Source organism: Cricetulus griseus, chromosome 5 (assembly GCF_003668045.3).
Source record: "Cricetulus griseus strain 17A/GY chromosome 5, alternate assembly CriGri-PICRH-1.0, whole genome shotgun sequence".
Classification (NCBI taxonomy): domain Eukaryota; kingdom Metazoa; phylum Chordata; class Mammalia; order Rodentia; family Cricetidae; genus Cricetulus; species Cricetulus griseus.
The window spans coordinates 82,506,353-82,526,856 of record NC_048598.1 but is presented as its reverse complement, the minus strand read 5'-3'; the positions used below and the strand labels follow the sequence as shown (position 1 = coordinate 82,526,856).

At 40.2% G+C, this 20,504-nt stretch overlaps 1 protein-coding gene across 4 annotated transcripts in view; it reads left to right on the top strand.

Moving 5' to 3' along the window:
- Positions 1-8,550, top strand: part of Map4k3 (mitogen-activated protein kinase kinase kinase kinase 3) — a 141,008-nt gene extending 132,458 nt beyond the window's left edge. For 2 of the 4 annotated variants that reach the window (XM_027417889.2, XM_027417888.2), the window contains 6 exons: positions 689-778; positions 2,385-2,453; positions 2,528-2,620; positions 3,831-3,901; positions 6,450-6,505; positions 7,134-8,550. In XM_027417889.2, coding sequence (XP_027273690.1) covers positions 689-778; positions 2,385-2,453; positions 2,528-2,620; positions 3,831-3,901; positions 6,450-6,505; positions 7,134-7,221 — 467 coding nt within the window. In that variant the 3' untranslated portion in view covers positions 7,222-8,550. The remainder of the gene's footprint in view (positions 1-688; positions 779-2,384; positions 2,454-2,527; positions 2,621-3,830; positions 3,902-6,449; positions 6,506-7,133) is intronic. The other 2 variants (XM_027417890.2, XM_027417891.2) reach the window with 2 other exon arrangements.
- The last annotated feature ends 11,954 nt before the right edge of the window (positions 8,551-20,504 follow it).

Genomic DNA, 20,504 nt, shown 5'->3' with positions numbered 1-20,504 from the left:
AGGGGTTAAGAGCCCTGGCTGCTCTTCCAGAGAACCTGGGTTCTATTCCCAGCAAATATACACATGGCAGCTCATGTCTGTCCAGGGGTTCTTCTGGCCTCCTTAGGAACCAGGCAGGGAAGTGGTACACAGAGAGACATGCAGGCAAAACACCCAGAACACATAAGAAAGTAATTTTCTTTAATTCATGTGTATATAAATCTCAATGCCTAGGAAGGGAATCTCCATTACCTGGAGTACAGATGTCTCCTATAATTGGTATTACCGTACTCAGTATCTTTAGTGAAACATTAAATGATGTAAAGCTCAGATACATATGTAAGTTAATAAATATTTCTGAAGTGTTTGTGAGGATGTTTGAAAATAATTCCTATATAATTTATTTTTTCAAATATTAAACTTATATTGCCAGATTGCTGAACTGGCACTTCCTTTATGGTAATTTACCCTAGTTACCTTAGCAAATATTAGGTCTGAGTAGTCCTTTTATAGAAATTTGATTATAGTTTGAAATACATGTTGTACTATAGCAAAATAAAAGACATGCAACATTAGTTTTGTGGTAAATAAACCAGATTGAACTCTCAGACTTAAAAAACATAACCTTTAAATGTCTTATCTTTAATTTTTAAACAACCTATTGATGGAGAAAGCCCCTTTTACTTTTTTCTCTTTAAAAATACTGTAGAGCCAAGTGTGGTGGTACACACCTGTAATCCCAGCACTTCGGAGGTGGAGGCAGGAAGATCAGGAGTTCGAGACCAATCTCAGCTACATAGTGAGTTCAAGGCCACCCTCGATTACATAAGACCCTTTCCCCAAAACGACAGCAACACCACACACACACACACACACACACACACACACACACACACACACACACATACACACACCCTGAGGAACTTTTATACTGAAGTTGGGAATAAAAGGTGTCAAATGCATTCAGAACATGAAGCCCAAGGTGTTCAATAGCACACTGAACTCGAAACAGATGTCTTTACAGAGACTTGTGGAAGGAAGATGTATATAATATAGCCCTTTGCAATATTTTAAGGTTTGTCTTTGGTTCTCCCAAAGTCTGTTACATGCTCCATTATTCACTGTCTCTACTGTGAGACAGCTGGGACACACCTGCTTTTTAATTTCGTCTTTATTTAACAGGAAAAGATTGCTGGATGAGAAATATTTTGCTGCCAGTCAGTTTCAATAATGTCATAGTTCTTTGAAGTGTTTTAATTTTAAATATACCCTAATTGCTTAATAAAAGACATCATTTCTTAACAAAAGACTTTAAAATAGCTCCCTTCCAAGAAACTTAACATGGTTTTATCTGAAGGATTTCCATAAATACAGAAAATATCTCTCAGAGTTTATGAGGTAAAGATAGAGGGGATGATTGTGTTTTTAACTTCTATTGCCTGTCTGTCACACACTAGTTTCTCAGGAAATCTTGAGAGTATTGTTTGGGCATCAGTGTCTCCTAAAGATAATCTGAGGCCTGGGAGATGGTTTGGTGGGTGCAGTGCTTTCGTGCAAGCAAGAAGAACTGAGTTTGGATCCCTGGTACCATGTGTTGTGTATCTGAAACTTAGTGCTAGGGATCAGAGTCAGGAGGACCCCAGGAGCTTGTTGGCCGTCCAGTTTAGCTGAAACAGCAAGTTCCAGGTTCAATGAGAGGCCCTGTCTAAAAAAAAGAATAGAATTGTAGAAAGCACCCAGTGTTGATCTCTAGCCTACATACAGAGCACAGGCAAGCACAAAACACACGCAACGGTCTACACACCCCACAGACACGTTCAGAGCTCTTGACAAAAGCTTAGTTTAGCTCATTTATACTTAAAAAGTAATTTTGTTAACTCTCCAATTCTTTTATTTAATACACACTGGTCACATGAGCTAGGCAATTGCATCTGATGATGTTCAAAGCCCATGGCAGATCTTCTGAGTTTAAAATCAGAAATTGAATCCCAGCACTCGGGAGGCAGAGGCAGGCAGATCTCTGTGAGTTTGAGGCCCGCCTGGTCTCCAGAGCAAGTGCCAGGATAGGCTCCAAAGCTAGATAGAGAAACCCTGTCTTGAAAAACAAAAAACAAAAAGCAAATCAGAAATTGTCCAGAACCATAATTTACAAGATGAGACTCTTTGCTTCAAATGTAAATATAAATGGCACCCTTATCGGTTGAACTGACAGGAGCCAGCTCTGCTGTGCCCATTGTCCACATCACCATCAGAACACAGGTGTCCCAGTGCAACCATTGTGCATGACCTGTAAGCGATGTCCATCCATTTAAAATGCAGCAGTCCACAACTCTTTTTTTGTTTAAGACAAACATTGTAAATTTTGTAGTTTTCTGTAGCCTTATCTGACTGTATTTGTGTTGTAGATACCCCACAGACAAACGTCACTCATGTAACCCAGCTGGAGAGAGACACCATCCTCGTGTGCTTGGATTGTAAGTTTCCATTTGCATCTTCTCGGGTAACATTCCTCTGTTCATACTATTGAGTGACTTCTATTTTTCTCTAGGTTGTATAAAAATAGTGAATCTCCAAGGAAGATTGAAATCTAGCAGGAAATTATCATCAGAACTCACCTTTGATTTCCAGATAGAATCCATAGGTGAGTCGTTGTTTTGTATTTCTTTGCATTGTGAACTGTTTAAAATGATCTGTCTAATAGTTAGTGACGTTGCAAATATATATTGTTAGGGCCTTTTTCATTTGGATATGATAGTATGAGGTCACTATTAGTCTCCCCTCTTCTACATTCTCTAAGTGTGTGTACTAGTCATATACGCTGTAAATGTTCCCTTCGTCACAGATGTGGCATTCACAAAAGAAAGTTAAACAGTATTTCTTAAAACATGTTTATGAGTTTACATCTCCTCCAGAATCCTATGGATTCCCTATAAGTGCTTTAAAATTTGGCATTTGGTATGTCCTGTTGTGAATATACCATTGTTGCCTGGTACTCAGAGTTCCTTCAGCTGAGAGCAGTGATGCATCCATGTATTCACAGAACTCAAGAGGCTGAAATAGGAAGATTTAGAGGTCATGGCCAGCCAGGACTATGTAGGAAGTTCCAGTCTAGCCCCAGCAACCCAGCAAGACCCTGTCTCAAAAAAAGAAACAAAACAAAACAAAATTTACTTCTTGCCTTATTTATGTCTGTGTCCTCTGTCCCACTATTTCTGCTTTTAATGCTGTGCCTCAGAAAATATTGCGCAGGTTTTCAGAAACATACACAAGAATTACTGTTGTGCCGTCATCTATAATAAGGAAAAGTAGAAATAATTGCTCATCAAAACAAATGGATGACAGTGGAGACGTCAACATAAAGTTACCATGACAATGTGGAACTAGTTAATATAAACATGTCTGAGAATGATAAATACAAAGTTGATTACAGTGCTGTCCAAGAGAGGAGGGCCAGCCAGATGAAATTTGGGTTGGCTTTAGGGGATCTAGGCGTGTTTGTCTTTGTTTGAAGCAAAGGCAAACATGGTAGAATATTTAGATTTGATAATTGGGAAGAAATGCATATGACTTCTCTACTGTTGTCTGTACTTTTCTGTGTGTTCATATGTTTTATTTTTTAATTACTTTACCAAAACAAATGCCTAGTGCATGTTTTTGGTAAGTTTTTTCATACCAAAAAGGTGAATGCACCATGTTTATTAAATGTTTTAAATCCCAGAGGCAAAGATGCCATATCTGTGCGGAACTGAGATTAGCGGTTGGACTGTTGTGCAGGATAGACAGGCATGAAGGGATTCTTGTCACTGAACTTTTGAACTCCATCCAGTAACTGAGTTGTTCTTGCCTTCTAGTTTGTCTACAAGACAGTGTGCTTGCTTTCTGGAAACACGGTATGCAAGGCAGAAGTTTTAGATCTAATGAGGTAAGCCATCTTTTTTGAAGTGTGTTGGTTAAGTAATTGTAAGGAACCAGGCATAGTGTCATTTTAAGTGTTAGGGAGCTCGGGCCGGAGAATCATTTTAGCTAAGAGTTCAAATCCAGCCTAGGCAACATAGTGAGCCCTGTCTCCTTTTTTAAAAGTTGGAATTAGATTCTTCTCTCACACAGAACATCCCAACTGGAGTTTCCCCTCCCTCCACTCCTCCTAGCTCTCCGAGCCTCCCCTCTTTTACAAATCTACTCTGCCTCCATTTCCTTTTCAGAAAAGCCTCCAAAAGTAGACAGCCAAACAGGACAAAACAAGATACAATTAAGACTAGGCACATACCCTCATATCAAGGCTGGAACAGGCAACCCACTGGAGGAAAAGAGTTAGAGGTATACCCACTTCCACTGTTAGGAGTCCCACAAAAACACCAACTAACAGCCTGAACATATACAGAGGACCTGATGCAGACCCTTGCAGGCCCTGTGCTTGCCTTTCTGCCTCTGTGAGCCCATGTGAGCCCTGCTTAGTTGATTCTATGGGCTATGTTCAGGTGTCCTCCAACCTTTCTTGACTCCTACAGTCTTTCCTCCCTCTCTTCCAAGAGGTTCCCCAAACTCTGAGGGGAGGGACCCGATGGAGACCTCCAATTTGGACTCTCTCCACATAATGTCTGGCTGTGAGTCTTTTTAAAAAAAAAATTAAGTAGATAATACAAAATCTGTTTCAAGCAATTCTTTCAACTCTATAAAGTTCCTAAGTGATCCCGGCAATGGTTATATTTATGCTTGCTGTGTTCAATCCAGTGGTGAGATCAGCAGCACTTACTCTAAGACTCCAGAACCTTCTGTCCACTCCATTAGCCAACCAGCTTCAGTCCCTCCCTCCTTCATGTGCTTCCATTAACCCCCTCAGCCTCAAAACAAGAACCTCTGGCACTGCTGCGGTGAGTCAGGAGACTCCTTCACCCCTCTCCCCACCCAGATCCAGGAAGCTCTGTACTGCACTTTAACTGCAGTGATCCCTTCAAGCACTGAGGGGTCTTCTTGCTTCCTGACCCAGCTGCCTTAATTCACATGACATGATTGCTGTCCCCTTTGCATGAGCACTTACTATCGTGCAGAAATAACTCTTCAGACACGTGACATACTTGATACAACTCCGCCTTTCTGCTGGCAGTGCTGGTTAGCATGAACCAGAAGAATGGTTGCCCCTAAAATATTATAGGCAGGTAAAACAGTCAAAAACTTCCCTGGGATCCCCAAGCCAATCTCAGCAACATCACTTGAACAGGTTGGAATAGAAAAGGAAGTTTGGGGGCAGGAAGAAGGAGGAAAGAAAGTTTGTTTGACAAGTTATATGGAGGCCTTTTTTTTAAACTTCATGGTGAGATTCTCAATACACCTCCAAGAATGTCACATCTAACTGGCAAAGCCCTGCTTCCCTGGCAGTGAAGGAATTTCCCTCACCAGAGCTGTGTCACACTAGAGGTGAAGAGACACTGGTGTCTCTAGAATGACTCATTGTAGGGTTTGGGTAGAATAAGTTTCATTTCAATATCAAATTGAATGTTTAAGTTTCAGCCTCCAACACTGTGAAGGGTTTGTTGCTAGAGGCACAGTTTGGACTAGTTTGTGTTCTATAAGCCATCAACACTGAATTTCTCTTCTTTTTCATAGTATCAATCTTTATTCCTTGAGTGGTTAGCATTTAGTTGCTCACACTGAGACTATGTCTACCAGAAAGAACGGGGAAGAAGTCGGAACATGCTTGTTACTCTTGAACAGTCCCATGAGTTAGACTTGCCTCTACTTAGAGGAATTGCCAGAAGGGACTGTTTCTGTCCTATCTACAGGAACCAGAACTTTTCCCCGCTGAGTGCACAGCTCACCCGAAATCCCAGCTAATAAATTCAGACTCTGCCCTGGCTTTTAAATGTTTACTGTCATACCACATAGCAACCACTCAGGGAGCAAAACTAGATTTGATGGTGGGATGCTTCGTGTGGCCCTGCCATTCATGTTAACATAGATGACAGAACACTTTGGATGAATAAAATGAATTTCATGCTTTTCATGAAAAGTTTCTCTGGAAGTCTGTGATCTAGCAAGTATTTTTCTTTCACCAGCATTCTAGGATTAATTCCAATTTTGCCACAATTAAGTTTTTCCTTAACTAAAAAATTGATGGCAGTAAAGATTATAACCCATAATGAAGCAGAGACCTGTTTCTGTTCTGCTGTTGTTGTGTTTGGTATAATGTTGCCTGAGAACTATCCAAGCAAGGTTTTATATTGAGTCAGGTGAAATGCCACATACGTGTGTGTGTGTGTGTGTGTATGTATGTATGTATGTATGTATGTATGTATGTATGTATGTATGTATGTATAATCTCAGTACTCAAGAGACTGAGGTAGGAGGATCAGGATTGCAGGTCTCTCCGAGGCTACATAGCCAGACTGACTCAAAAAAGGGAAGAATTTTAAAGAAATTTTGTATCTTTACTTTGAGGAATTTTTTTAATTTTTTTTTTTTTAACTAAACAGGTAACACAAGAAATTTCAGATAACACGAGAATTTTCAGGCTCCTTGGATCTGACAGGTACGAAGATGGGTTTTATTAAATGTCCAGTACAAAGTATGTTTTCCAGATCCAGAATTCAGCTGGTTATTGTTTCAGGAGAATTGAAATTTCTGCATGCTCAACACTGTTTGTTCATTTTTTTTAACTATCAGCAGGCAAATCTTTCCAGTGGAGGGAACTCATGGGCCTGACAGGACTGTTTTACCTCAGTTACACTATTTAAAGAGACTCACGGTGTATGTTAGCAAACAACTGATTAGTTTTTTATTCCACATAAGCTTCTGCACTTTTATTCTGAATTACCATCAGATGCTAAACTAAGGTTGTTTTAGGATCAATAGGAAGAACCAAGCCTCCACCCACCCAGTTCTTCCTATGTTATTGGTTTCTCCTCATCCCTTGCCCTTCACCATCAAGGCCTAGAAGAACTTATCTGGAAGTAGGCAGGCAGTGGGCACCTCTCCCAGAGCTGGAACCGGCCCTTTAGTCATAGTGTCTAGAAATGGGTTCTTCCTATAAATCAAATGGGCAGCCTTTAGAGGGCTTTGGACAGAGAGGCAGTGGGCATTTTTTTTTTTTTTCCAGCTGAGGTTAGTTTTCATAAATAAATGACTTTGTTTTGTTATGTGTTTCTTATTACTTTTAGGGTTGTGGTTTTGGAAAGTAGGCCAACTGATAACCCAACAGCAAATAGCAATTTATACATCTTGGCCGGTCATGAAAACAGCTACTGAAGACATGGTGTTCTTGACAGTGATGTGTAGAGACAGTGACCCCGGCCACTGCAGCATTCTTGGATATGTGGAGCTATACAGAAGCTGCAGGCACCTGGCTTCAGTTCCTTCTAATTTATTGTGGAATGAGACAGATGGGAGAACCTTTTTTTGTTTTAAGTGGTATGATATATTTAGCATATTGAACCACACAAGTGCTTAATTCATTGTTATGTAATCTTTGTACATATAAGCAGTATTTTTCTGTGAAACTTCATTTGCTGAAGACATACACTAAGAATTGATGTAGATAATGTACTTTTATGAGATGTAAAAGTGTCTTATCTGTACAGATGTAAATGTTGATTCAAATGCAACTGGGGTTAATATTTTAAGAATTCTTTAGTATATTCTCGGGTGTGGTTATATTGCAAAATGGGATGCTGGCAATGAAACAAGACATTAACACTATTGTATTTTTATCATATGTAATTTAGTAATATGGACATAAATCTTGTAACTTTTAAAATGGTAACGAGCTGTAATCATTTTATAATCTTGTTTGTAATTTTAATGCAAGTGCACTGGTATTTCTCCTTGCACAGAGTGTTGATCTGTGATGTACTGAGTCACAGAGAAGCTGTGACGCCGTGAGTATGCATTTGGCTTCACAACAACTTTTTTACATGTGTTCGGATCCTTTTCTATGTGAAACAAACGGATTAACCACCTGTTGTAGTAACTGGTCTTTTTATATTTAAGCAGAATCGTGTAAGATTGCTTGTCTGTGCTTAGGATACATCTTTGACAAAAACTTCAATCACCGAACGGCGGTACCATGCTAGAACACTGCAGTTGTTGTCTGGGTGACAGTGTGCACCAAGTCTACACTAGCACTGCTAGAGTCCACACTAGACATTTCACATCATCACACTGAAAAAATGTAACATTCCAGAGTGAAGTGATCAAATTTCTCATGGAACTTTTACTTTTGTTGGCCTCATTTTATCACCACTTTCATATTTCTTTTGATTTAGAGTACTAATACTGGCCAAAATCATTTAGTTTCTACCTCATATAAGCTAACACATCACAGGAACTTCGTTTGGTGAAAATCATCTTTGATTGTTTTTTTCCAATGGAATGTATCTATCTTATCGATAAGATAGATATCAAGTTGTAGCAAAATGCACACTTCTGGCTCTTTATGGTATATGTTCTTTGTATTTTGATGTATGTATACACTAAGAACAAACTAAATTGTGATTTATGCTTCTCATTTATTTTAATTGATAATGGTTTTAAATATGTTCCTGATTGTACATACTGTAAAATAAACATGTTTTTTAACATGCTGTTGAGTAGTTGCTTCTCATCTGACTTAACAGTGATAAGGAGAAACGCTTTGTTTTGCACTTAAATCTTAAATATCCATGTGTCCCCCCGAAGAGTCATCGTTATTTGATTTATATTTTTAATGTAATATTCCCACACTTGAATAGGACATCTTTTGTAGAATCCTGGATTCATGTCAGGAAAATCAAACACTCATAGTATTTTGGTTAGAGCAAGAGTTGCCAATTAATATCTTTTAAGATTTATTTTTATTTATTGTGTATACAGTGTTCTGCCTGCATACCGGAAGTGGGCAACAGGCCTCATCATAGATGGTTGTGAGCCACCATGTGGTCGCTGGGAATTGAACTCAGGACCTCTGCTAGAGCAAGCAGTGCTCTTAACCTCTGAGGCATCTCTCCAGCCTGGCAATTAGTATCTTAACCAAATCTAACCCACCCCTTTGTTTTTGTCAATAAAATTTTATGAGAACACAGCACCACCTATGTATTGACCCATTGTTTAAGACTGTTCATACTTCAGTGTCAGAGTTGAGTAGTTTCAGAGGAGCAGTCTGGTCTGCAAAGCTCAAGTGTCTACTGTCAGGTCCTTACAGAACATAGTTTGTTATAGTCTGAGATAAGACAGCAAAGGAGTGTTCGGGAATTCCTGAAGGTCAGGAATGGAAACATTTAAGTGGGAAGAACTTGATTAGCTGACCAAGAGCTGCCGTTTCTATTGATTCCTCCACAGCCTGTTACAGCAACCGTGGATCATTTATTTCGGAGTCATTTCTGTGTGTAGAATCAGAGCAATTATGGACATTATTTATTTTCCCTAATACATTATGAATAATCAACATTAATTTTTTAATCCACTTTTATGAGAATAACATCACTAGCTGAAAAACAGACTTGTGGGCAAGTTTTTACGAAACCAGATTCTGCTCTTAGCGTTGGTTGCAGAGCAAATGATGCTATTTTAAACTTCAGCTGATGTAGGTTGCAACTCAGAAACATCACCACATTAAACCGCCAAGCACTTAGAAATACTGCCCCTCCCTAAAAATGCATGGAACTGGTTGCTCATTAACCATAAGCTTTCACAAAATATTCTTGGGGTTAAACTCTTTAGGAGTAAGGCTCAATAACCTCTGTTTTAATGAGGTATAAATTATTCTGATGTGCTCCGTGAATTAAGAACAGCTGGCACAGATTACATTTAAGTCCACATTTCTGAATGTGGCCCAAGGATGCAGTTTCAAGCGCAAATTCCTAGGCCCAGCAGAAGAGACCACTCACATGAATACTGGGAATAGTCTTGTCTTCACTAACATTCAAGATGCCTTTCTTGTTAACTGTGTCCTTACTGGTTTTGAAAAGAGCAGTTGTTGTGATTGTTTTGGGGTATGTTTTAGTAGAGACCACAAAAATAAAGGTTTTAGTCATTTCCATCATTGAAGGAAAATTATTGGGTGGGGGTAGCTTGTAAACACTGAAAAGATGTCTAACATCTGTTGGGGATTTCCTATTGAGGTGCTTTTCCAGCTCTGAAGAAAAAGCAGAGTGTTTGGGTAAAACGGAGGTCAAAAGTAAAAGAGTTTGGTCAAGCATGCCTGTAATCCCAGCCAGACAGGGCGATCACAAGTTCAAGGCCAGGCTATGTAGAGAAGGTGTTGTCATGTGTTTTCTTTCATGCTTTCCCTCCATATATGTGTATGCACATACACACACACACACAAGAACACACATTTACATAGATATATAATATAAACTTTAACAAAAGATACCTTGATTGTTCTTTAGGGTAGAGAAACTTTTATATAGACAGCTGTAGACAGATTTACTAGAAGAAAAGAAAGTTTCAGTTTGCAGGGGTGGTTTGCTAGGGGAGATGCTATAATTTAGACATCAAAAGTACTGCATGTTCTAGGGACAGTGACATTGAGGGCTGTAGGGCCTAAAGCATATGGACAAAGGACCAGGCACTCTGCTGGGAAACAAAGGTGGGCCAGTAAGTCTATACAGACAAGTGTAGTCTATACAGATAAGTAGCTTGGAAAAACCAGGAGTGTGCACAGGACAGCCCAGTACTTTGGATGTCTGTGCCTTCTTTAGCTACATATCAAGTTCCAAGGCAGCCTGAGAAACATGAAATCCTCTCAAAAAAGTGGAGAGAAGCCTAGTTGTGGTGGCAAATACAGACAAATTCCCACGTTTGAGGCCACCCTTTTGTACATTGCAAGTTTGAGGACAACCAGGACTGAATAGAGAGGCCCTGTGGGTGGAGATAGGGCTCAGTGGATAGAGCTTTTTCCATGCAAATGTAAAGAGCTGAGTTTGAATCCCTAGAGCTCAAGGAAAGCTGGGCTCAGGAGCAGCCATTTGTAATCCTAATGCTCTTGGAGCAAGATGGAAAGACAGGACAATCTCCCTAAATATACAGGCCAGCCACTTTGTCATACACAAAAGCAAACAAAGACCCTATCTCAAGGAAGACGCCTAAGGCCACGGCACATGTACACACTGTCTGTCTGTCTGTCTGTCTGTCTGTCTGTCTGTCTGTCTGTCCCTCCCCTCCCTTCCTCTCCCTTCCCCTCCCCTCCCCTCCCCTCTCCTCTCCTCTCTCTCAGGAGTCAAGTAAAAATGGACCCACAGACTTGTATATAAAGTGACTTGATACCCTAATGAGAAATGTTTTCTAGCCTAAGGGCATAAACCATACAAACCTGTATAGGTGCCAGTTTAGATGAATTGAGTGGAATCGTGTGTCTGGTCTTGAAAGAGTAGCAAGATGCATGTGGTCACTGGTTTAATTTCATTAAAAATGTGATATTTGAGCATATTCGTGAGGAAATGGGAGGTGAGGAGCACACACTTTTATGGAAGAAAGGACATTCATATATGTATGAATGGCATAGAATTGAAGTGTATGGTAGGTGCTTTTTTATGTGTGCTTTGATGTTCGGTTTATTCTGTGGGTAACGACTCAAATTCTCTTTCCTGAGGTGTAACACGTTTATCTCGATGTCACATTCAATGATGTTTGCCTCGCGTTCTTCTCCTTTGGGATGACCAACCTTGTCCCCTACTCTGAATCCTCCCTGGTCTCTGGAGCATCGTTGATAAGTTGCAAAAGTGGTTTTGATGAGCCACAGCCTCAGAACCTGACTCCAAACAGCAGCACAAGGTCAAAAGAGCTAAGAGTGATGGATGACTAACTGAAGGCTGCCCTGGCAGGGAAGGAAGCAAGCTAGTTCTGGGTGGAAACCTTTGTCTGGAAGATGCACCACTGAGAGTCCCTGTTGGCCAGGCAACGCTGTGCCTGGGTCTCTGGAGTTCTGGCTGCAGGAACTGAGGGGCTGGGGCTTCCGGGGGCTGCACACTGCTGCTCCCTCGTCACCCTCGCTGGAGTCTATGCTGTAAGTGCAGGTTTGTAGTCCAGGGATGACTGAGAGAGAGGTCCTTGGGGCTCTGGAGGAACAGAGAGGGCGCACCCCGGGGCAGCCAGCCACTGTTAGGCTGTGGGGATGGCCAGGTGCGGGGACACACCTGTGCATGTAGAGACCACGAGTGGCCTGGACGCTGGGAAAGGTCAGTGAGAGCTTTAAGTGAGGGCTCAGAGGCTTGGAAATGAAATGAGTTTTCGCCAAACTCCAGGTAATTTTGTGTGCACAACTGAAGCGTGGGACATAAAATGTGTTGTACAGATTGTGTAAATAATGTGGTGAGCTAGTTTCCGGGAGGTTTTTTTTTTTTTTTTTTTTTTTTTTTTTTTTTTTTTTTTTAACAAAATCGACTGTGTTGACACTGACACCTTTACATGCAGTTGTGTGCGTTTAAATTGCAGTAACTCAGTAAGGCAGCTTGGAACGCTCAATTTGTGGAGTCCGTTTTCCCCATCAAGTTTATTAAATATAAATGCACGTTTGGTTTCCTTGGAAACCAGAGACAGTGAGTGATGGGCCATCCCCAGTGCTCTTCCCTAGCCTTGAAACTGCCTTTCCCCTTCAATACTCCTAATGCCAGACCTTGGTTGGTTGGTTGGTTGGTTGGTTGGTTGGTTTTTAACAGTTTCCTGTTACATCATGGATTAGGAGAGTCATTTTTCCACCCCTCATTCCTACTTACCACTTCCTCCAGTCTGTCCTTATCTTGTTTGCCTTTGTGTTCCTTATGCTTCCTCAAGCCCCCGGGACTGAGTCTGTGAAACCGGCATAGAAACAAACCTCCAAGTGTTCTTTTCTCAGACATACTTTACCTTGTAACTCCTTACAGTAAGAAAATTCCATTGAAGGTAAGGTTTAAAAAATTCAGTCATTACCCCTCCACCTGTCAGTCTAGGTGTATCCTTTTGCAATCGCTGGCAGCCCCCAGCCTGTTCCTGTCTTTGTAGATGAAACTCCATTAACTCAAGAGTTATTTTATAAATTCTGAAGTTGGCATTTCAAGCTGAAGGTGACTGTTAACTATGGAAAACATTTTCAAGCAATAACTATACCCATTTAATCTTGCCCCCAATAGTGTGCTAGTAAAAACAACATGTACTGTGGCTTTTGCTTTCAAAAAGAGAAAAAGATTAGAGAATGAAACTATGCTAACACTGAAAAGCCTGCTGCATGCCAGAGAATGGGCTATGGATGGGAGTACAGGGTAATAAGCAGTGTAAAGGCTGGAGTGGGGGTGGGGTGTGCCTTGGAAGCATCCTGTGTATTCAGAAAAGAGCCTGCCATAGGGACTGGGATTTGAGTTGAACTCTGAAAAACGAAGAGGATTGAAATGTGATCTGAAGGGTCAGACAACTCCAGACTGAGAAATAAGCAGAGGAGGCAGGCAGAAGGAGTTTGAGAAGAACCCGAGGGCGGGGTAGAAAGGAATGTAAGGGATCATGCTTGAAGTTTATTCTGTGCCCCTTAGAGAAGAAATCGGAAAGAGACGGTAAGTGGACGGGGGTCTTTCTTTTAAAGGATTCTTTGCACCTGCAGGCAGACTGTGCCATCATGGAACCCTGGGCTGACCAGAGCATTGCCTGAGTTCATTCTGCCAGATGACAGGGGTGGACCAGGATAATGCCTGAGTCCTTATATTATTTTCCTAGAAGTCCCCGTGGATATGGAGGTATTGGGGAAGAATTGGACAAATGTACCTCCTTTTTATGTATGATTATTATTTTTTTCTGGAGAATTAAAAAACTGGTTACTCACCCCATACAAATAAAAGCTAAGAGCAAGAAATGGAGACTTGATCAGCCAGATGGAACAGGTTTATTTGTCAGCCAAGTTTTGCAACCTGGGTTACAACCTCAGGACTTCATGATAGAAGCAGACTGGTTCCCACAAGTTGTCCTCTGACCACTTCATGTTCTCTCTCTTTCTCTCTCTCTCTCTCTCTCTCTCTCTCTCTCTCTCTCTCTCTCTCTCTCTCCCTCCCTCTCTCTCTCATACACACACACACACACACACACACACACACACACACACACACCTCACATACATACAACATATACCACTTCCTACACACACATACACATCTCATATTCATATCATAACCCAAACATTTCCTAAGAAAAGTTGGATTGTATCACAGCCACGGTTTTCTTTCTTCTGTCCACCAGGTGGAGGTATAGTGTTTTGTACTCTGTCTTGTAAATTCTTCCCTTTCACTGTGGGGTTCTGTTGAGTTAGGAAGGCAGACACCATATTCAAGAGTAGAAAAGCCATCCATCACTCTTTATTGCACAATACAGCTTTGTATTTTAATCATTTCCTCTGGGATAACGAAAACAATAAATGGGGTAAAGGTTCTTCCCCCAGGTTTTTTTCGTTAACTGTGTTCAGCACAGAGCCCTCATCAGAAATGACCCTGCAGGTGGTTCAATAGCTGGAAGAATAGAGATCTGTGCTAACAAAAAACCACCTGAGTGCTCACTTCTGCTACACATAGAAAGCAAAAATTAAAAGAGTAGACATAAATCATTGGCAACCGGTGCCAATTGTCCATATACAAACTATGAGAACAGTGTCCCATGTAGTTTGATTGATAAGAGTTGTTCTTATTTTCTAGGTGCATCGATGTACTTCAAGTCAATCACTATGCCAACTTAAGTAGCTTTAACTTAAAATGGAAAAGTATGAAAAACTGTCTAAGATTGGAGAAGGGTCCTATGGGGTTGTATTCAAGTGCAGAAACAAGTCATCTGGTCAAGTGGTAACAATAAAAATATTCGTGGAATCCGAAGATGATCCTGTTGCTAAGAAAATAGCATTGAGAGAAATACGCATGCCGAAGGTAGGTCATGCGCTCTGCGCCCACAGGGCATTGTTTGAACTGGGTACAGTAAAGTGACCCAGAATTTGTTAGTTTTCCAAGACAGGTTTCTCTGTAGCTTTAGACCCTACCCTGGAACTCCCTCTGTTGACCAGGCTGGCTTGAACTCACAGAGATTGCCTTCGTCTGGACTTAAATTACTGGGGATCAGGAACTCTGGGAAATAGGGTTGGACTCTGGCCTCTTTGATTTATTCTGATATGTGTGAGCATAGTGGTAGGTGGTTAAAATATGGAAGTACTCCTCATTCCACACACAGCACCCTGATTGGGAAACATCCACTCTGTCCTCAGTTTCCTGACCCTAATATTTACCAACCGCCCCCCACCTGGCCATCTTTTGGACATTGCCCTCACACAGTTTCCCAACCAACCAGCAAAGCTACATGAGCATGTCCAGCATAAAGGTCCCCCCAGTGTCCCTGTAGATGTCAACATGGATCTGCCTTTGCTGAGTATCCCCCTATGTACACGGTTTCTTACATGTTTTCCTTTTGTTGCCAATGCTTTTACTCTAATGGAATTCAGTGTAGATGTTTCATAGGTTCTCAATGGAAATGTTTTCCTAGCTTAAAATTCTCTCGGTTTTTGGTGCTGTAATACCTAGGATGAGCTTCTCCAACCTCAATGCCCTTGGGAATCCCTGGGATCTCACTTAAAAGCGGAGTCTGGAGGTGGGGGATTTGGATTGGCTTTAAATTGGATTGGATTTGAAGCTCTTGAAGTGCCTCATTTCTTTTTTTTCCTTTCTTTCTTTTCTTTTTTCTTTTTTCTTTTCTTTTCTTTTCTTTTTTTTTTTTTTTTTTGGTTTTTCGAGACAGGGTTTCTCTGTGTAACTTTGGAGCCTATACTGGCACTCACTCTCATTGACCAGGTTGGCCTCGAACTCACAGAGATATGCCTGCCTCTGCCTTCAGTGTGCTGGGATTAAAGGCGTGTGCCACCAATGCCTAGTGAAGTGCCTCATTTCTAACCCGCTCCCAGAGGTGGAGAAGCCACTAGTACAGAAACACACATGTGAAGAGCACCCAGCCAACCTTCATTTTCTAAGTATTCTTTGTTATTATCAGTGAAATTTCAGCTTGTGAAAGTGAAGAATAATTTCATTATTTCTTCTTTTCAAATATCATGTGCAGTTTTCCCTGTACTGCAGCATTTCACTTAAAATAGAATTTAAAGCCCTGCTCCATTTTGCCTGAACCCACTGGGACAAGAGTGGATCTGCCTAGACCGAAAGGCCCACCCTGAGTCTGAACACACTCTGCCCTCTGTCTTGTGGCAGGTGCCTGAGCCTCAGGTGAGTCTAGGTGCTCCTCTGCTCCCCAACCTTCCCCATCAACCCCTGCTTGATTCTGCCTGAGCACACACGGACAAGAGCGGACCTGCCCAGACCAGAAGGCCCACCCTGAGTCTGGACACACCTCACTCTTGTCCACCCACCGCCCTCTGCCATCCGGTTGCTGTCAGAGCCTGAGCCTTCCGCCTGCCACCTGAGACAGGGAGAGACCCCACCTGCACTCACTGGAAGAAGGGATGGAAAGAAGACAGAGTAAGAACACACTCAGCAACAGAAAGACCAATATGACACCACCAGAAACTAGGGACTCCACACCAGCAAGAACTGAAAACCCAACTTAGAGGATGAAGAAGAGATATACCTTAAAAATTATCTTATGAAGATGATAGAGACCATGAAAGAAGAAACAAGAAAATCCCTTGAAGATATAGAAGATAAAGCAAGCAGAAAATTACATGAAATGAAGGAAAAGACAAACCAAAAAATTCAATAAACAAACAAATCCCTTAAAGAATCTAAAGAAAGCCAACAAAAAACAACCAAACAAGTGAAGGAACAATCCAAACAGTTGACAGTTTGAAAGCACAATTAGAAACAATAAAGAAAACATAGAATGAGAGGATGATGGAAATAGAAGAGCTGGCTAAAGCATCAGCAACCACTGATATAAGCATAACCAATAGAATACAAGAGATGGAAGAGAGAATCTCAGGTGTTGAAGACTCATTAGAGGATATACAGTCATCGACCAAAGAAAATCTCAAGTCCAACAAATCCCTAACACAAAATATCCAGGAAATATAGGACACCATGAAAAGACCAAACCTAAAAATAATAGGTAAAGAAGAAAGCAAGAGAAATTCAGCTCAAAAATACAGAAAACTTATTCAACAAAATCATTGAAGAAAACTTTCCGAACCTAAAGAAGGATATGCCTATGAAAGTACAAGAAGCTTACAGAACACCAAATAGATTGGACCACAAAAAGAAGTCCCCTCACCACATAATAAGCAAAACACCAAACTTAAAGAATAAAAAAACAAATATTCAGAGCAGCAAAAGAAAAAAGCCAAGTAACATACAAAGGCAGACCTATCCGAATTACACCTGACTTCTCAATGGAAACTTTGAAATCCAGAAGATCATGGATAGATGTTCTACAAACTCTAAGGGAACATGGATGTCAGCCCAGACTACTGTATCCAGCAAAGCTTTCAATCACTATAGATGGAGAAAACAAGATATTCCATGACAAAACCGGATTTAAGCAATACATATCCACAAATGCAGCCCTACAGAAATTAATGGAAGGAAAACTCCAATATAATAAAGATAACAATGCTCAAAAACCCATAGGCAATAGATAATCCCACTTTACCAAACACCAAAAAGGGGGGGGCAATCTACACACAATAACACCATCACCAACAAATCCAAAACAAACAAGTATCAACAATCAATGGTCATTAATATCCCTCAACGTCAATGGTCTTTACTTGCCTATAAAAAGATTCAGGCTAACAGAATGGATCCGAAGACAGAATCCATCCTCCTGCTGCATATAAGAGACACACCTCAACTTCAAAGACAGATGGCACCTTAGAATAAAGGGTTGGGAAAAGATTTTCCAATTAAATGGACCCAAGAAACAAGCTGGTGTAGCAATCCTGATATCTAACAAATTAGACTTCAAACTAAAATCAATCAAAAGATTGAAGAAGGGCATTTCATACTTATCACAGGAAAAGTCCATCAAGATGAAGTGTCAATCCTGAACATCTATGCCCCAAATACAAAGGCACCCGCATTTGTAAAAGAAACATTACTAAAGCTCAAATCACACAATTAACTTCACACACTTATAGTAGAAGACTTCAACACCCCACTTTCACCACTAGATAGGACCACCAGACAGAAAATTAACAAAGAAAAGAACTAACCGATGTTAGGACCCATTGGGTTTAACAGATATCTATAGAACATTCCATCTGAACACCAAAGAATATACCCTCTTCTCAGTGCCACATGGAACCTTCTTTAAAATTGATCACATACTCGACAACATAGCAAACCTACACAGATACAAAAAAAAATTGGAATAACCCCCTGTATCTTATCAGACCAGCATGCTTTAAAGTTAGAATTCAACAACAACACAAATTGCAGAAACCCTACAAACTCATGGAAATTAAATAATGAGCAATTGAACCATTCCTGGGCCATGAAAGAAATAAAAAAAAGAAACTAAAAACTTCCTAGAATTCAATGAGAATGAAAACACAACATACATAAACCTATGGGACACTTTGAAAGCAATGCTAAGAGGAAAGTTCATATTACTAAATGCCCACATGAAGAAACTGGAGAATAGTCACACTAGAGATTAACAGCACAACTGAAAGCTCTAGAACGAAAGGAAACAAACTCTCCCCAGAGGAGTAGAAGCCAGGAAATAATCAAACTGAGGGCTGAAATCAATAAAGTAGAAACTAGGAAAACACTACAAAGACTCAATGAAACATAGAGTTGGTTCTTTGAGAAAATCAACAAGATAAACAAACCTTTATCCAAGCTAATCAAGAGGCAGAGAGAGAGAGAGCATGCTAATTAACAAAATCAGAAATGAAAAGAGGGACATAACAATGAACAATGAAGAAATCCAGAGAATCATCAGGTCATATTTTGAAAACCTGTACTCCACAAAATTTGAAAATCTAAAGGAAATGGACAATTTTCTGGATAGATATCACTTAACAAAATTAAATCAAGAACTGATAAGCAAGTTAAACAGACCTATAACCCCTAATGAAATAGAAGCAGTCATCAAAAATCTACCAACCAAAAAAAGCCCAGGCCCAAATGGATTCACTGCAGAATTCTACCAGAAATTTAAAGGAGAGCTAATACCAGTACTTCTCAAATTTTTCCACACAATAGAAGCAGAAGCAACATTGCCAAGCTCTTTCTATGAGGCTACAATTACCTTGGTACCCAAGCCACAAGATCAAAACAAACAACAAAAAAAAAGAGATAGAATTACAGACCAATATCCCTCATGAACATCTATGCAAAGATATTCAACAAAATACTGGCAAATAGAACCCAAAAACACATCAGAAAAATCATCCACCATGATCAAGTTGACTTTATCCCAGGAATGCAGGGATGGTTCTCATATGAAAATCCATCAATGTAATCCACCATATAAACCAACTGAAGAAGAAAAACCACATCATCATCTCGCTAGATGCTGAAAAAGCCTTTGACAAAATCCAACATCCCTTCACAATAAGGTCTTGAACAGATCAGGAATAACAGGAACATACCTAAACATGATAAAAGCAATATATAGCAAACCAACAGTCAACATCAAACTAACTGGAGAGAAACACAAGGTGATTCCTCTAAAATCAGGAACAAGACAAGGCTGTCCACTCTTCAATATTGTACTTGAAGTCCTAACTAAAGCAATACGACAACAAAAGAAAATCAAGGGGATACAAATGGGAAGGGAAGATGTCAAACTTTCACTATTTGCAGATGATATGATAGTTTACATAAGTGACCCAGAAAAACTCTACCAGGGAACTCCTACAGCAGATAAACGCTTTCAGCAATGTGGCAGGATACAAGATTAACTCAAAAAAATCAGTAGTCCTACTATATGCCAAAGATAAATGTGTTGAGAAAGAAATCAGAGAAACATCACTCTTTACAATAGCAACTAACAAAATAAAATAACTTGGGTTAACACTAACCAAAAATAATAAAGACACTGTATAGTAAGAACTTTGAGTCTTTAAAGAAAGAAATGAAAGAAGATACCAGAAAATGGAAAGATCTCCCATGCTCTTGGATAGGTAGGATCAACAAGTAAAAATGGCAATCTTGCCAAAAGCAATCTACAGATTCAATGCAATTCCCATCAAAATCCCAATACAATTCTTTACAGACCTTGAAAGAACAGTACTCAACTTCATATGGAAAAACAAAAAACCCAGGATAGCCCAAACAACCTTGTACAATAGAGAAACTCCCAGAGGCATCACCATCCCTGACTTCAAACTCTATTATAGAGCCATAGTCCTGAAAACAGCTCGATATTGGCAGAAAAATAGACAGGTTGACCAATAGAATCAAATGGAAAACCCTGATATTAACCCACACACATATGAACATCTGATTTTTGACAAAGAAGATAAATTTATACAATGGAAAAAAGAAAGCATCTTCAACAAATGGTGCTGTTATAACTGGATTCGGACATGAAGAAGATTGCAGATTGATCCATATCTATCGCCATACACTAAACTTAAATCCCAATGGATCAAAGACCTCAACATAAAT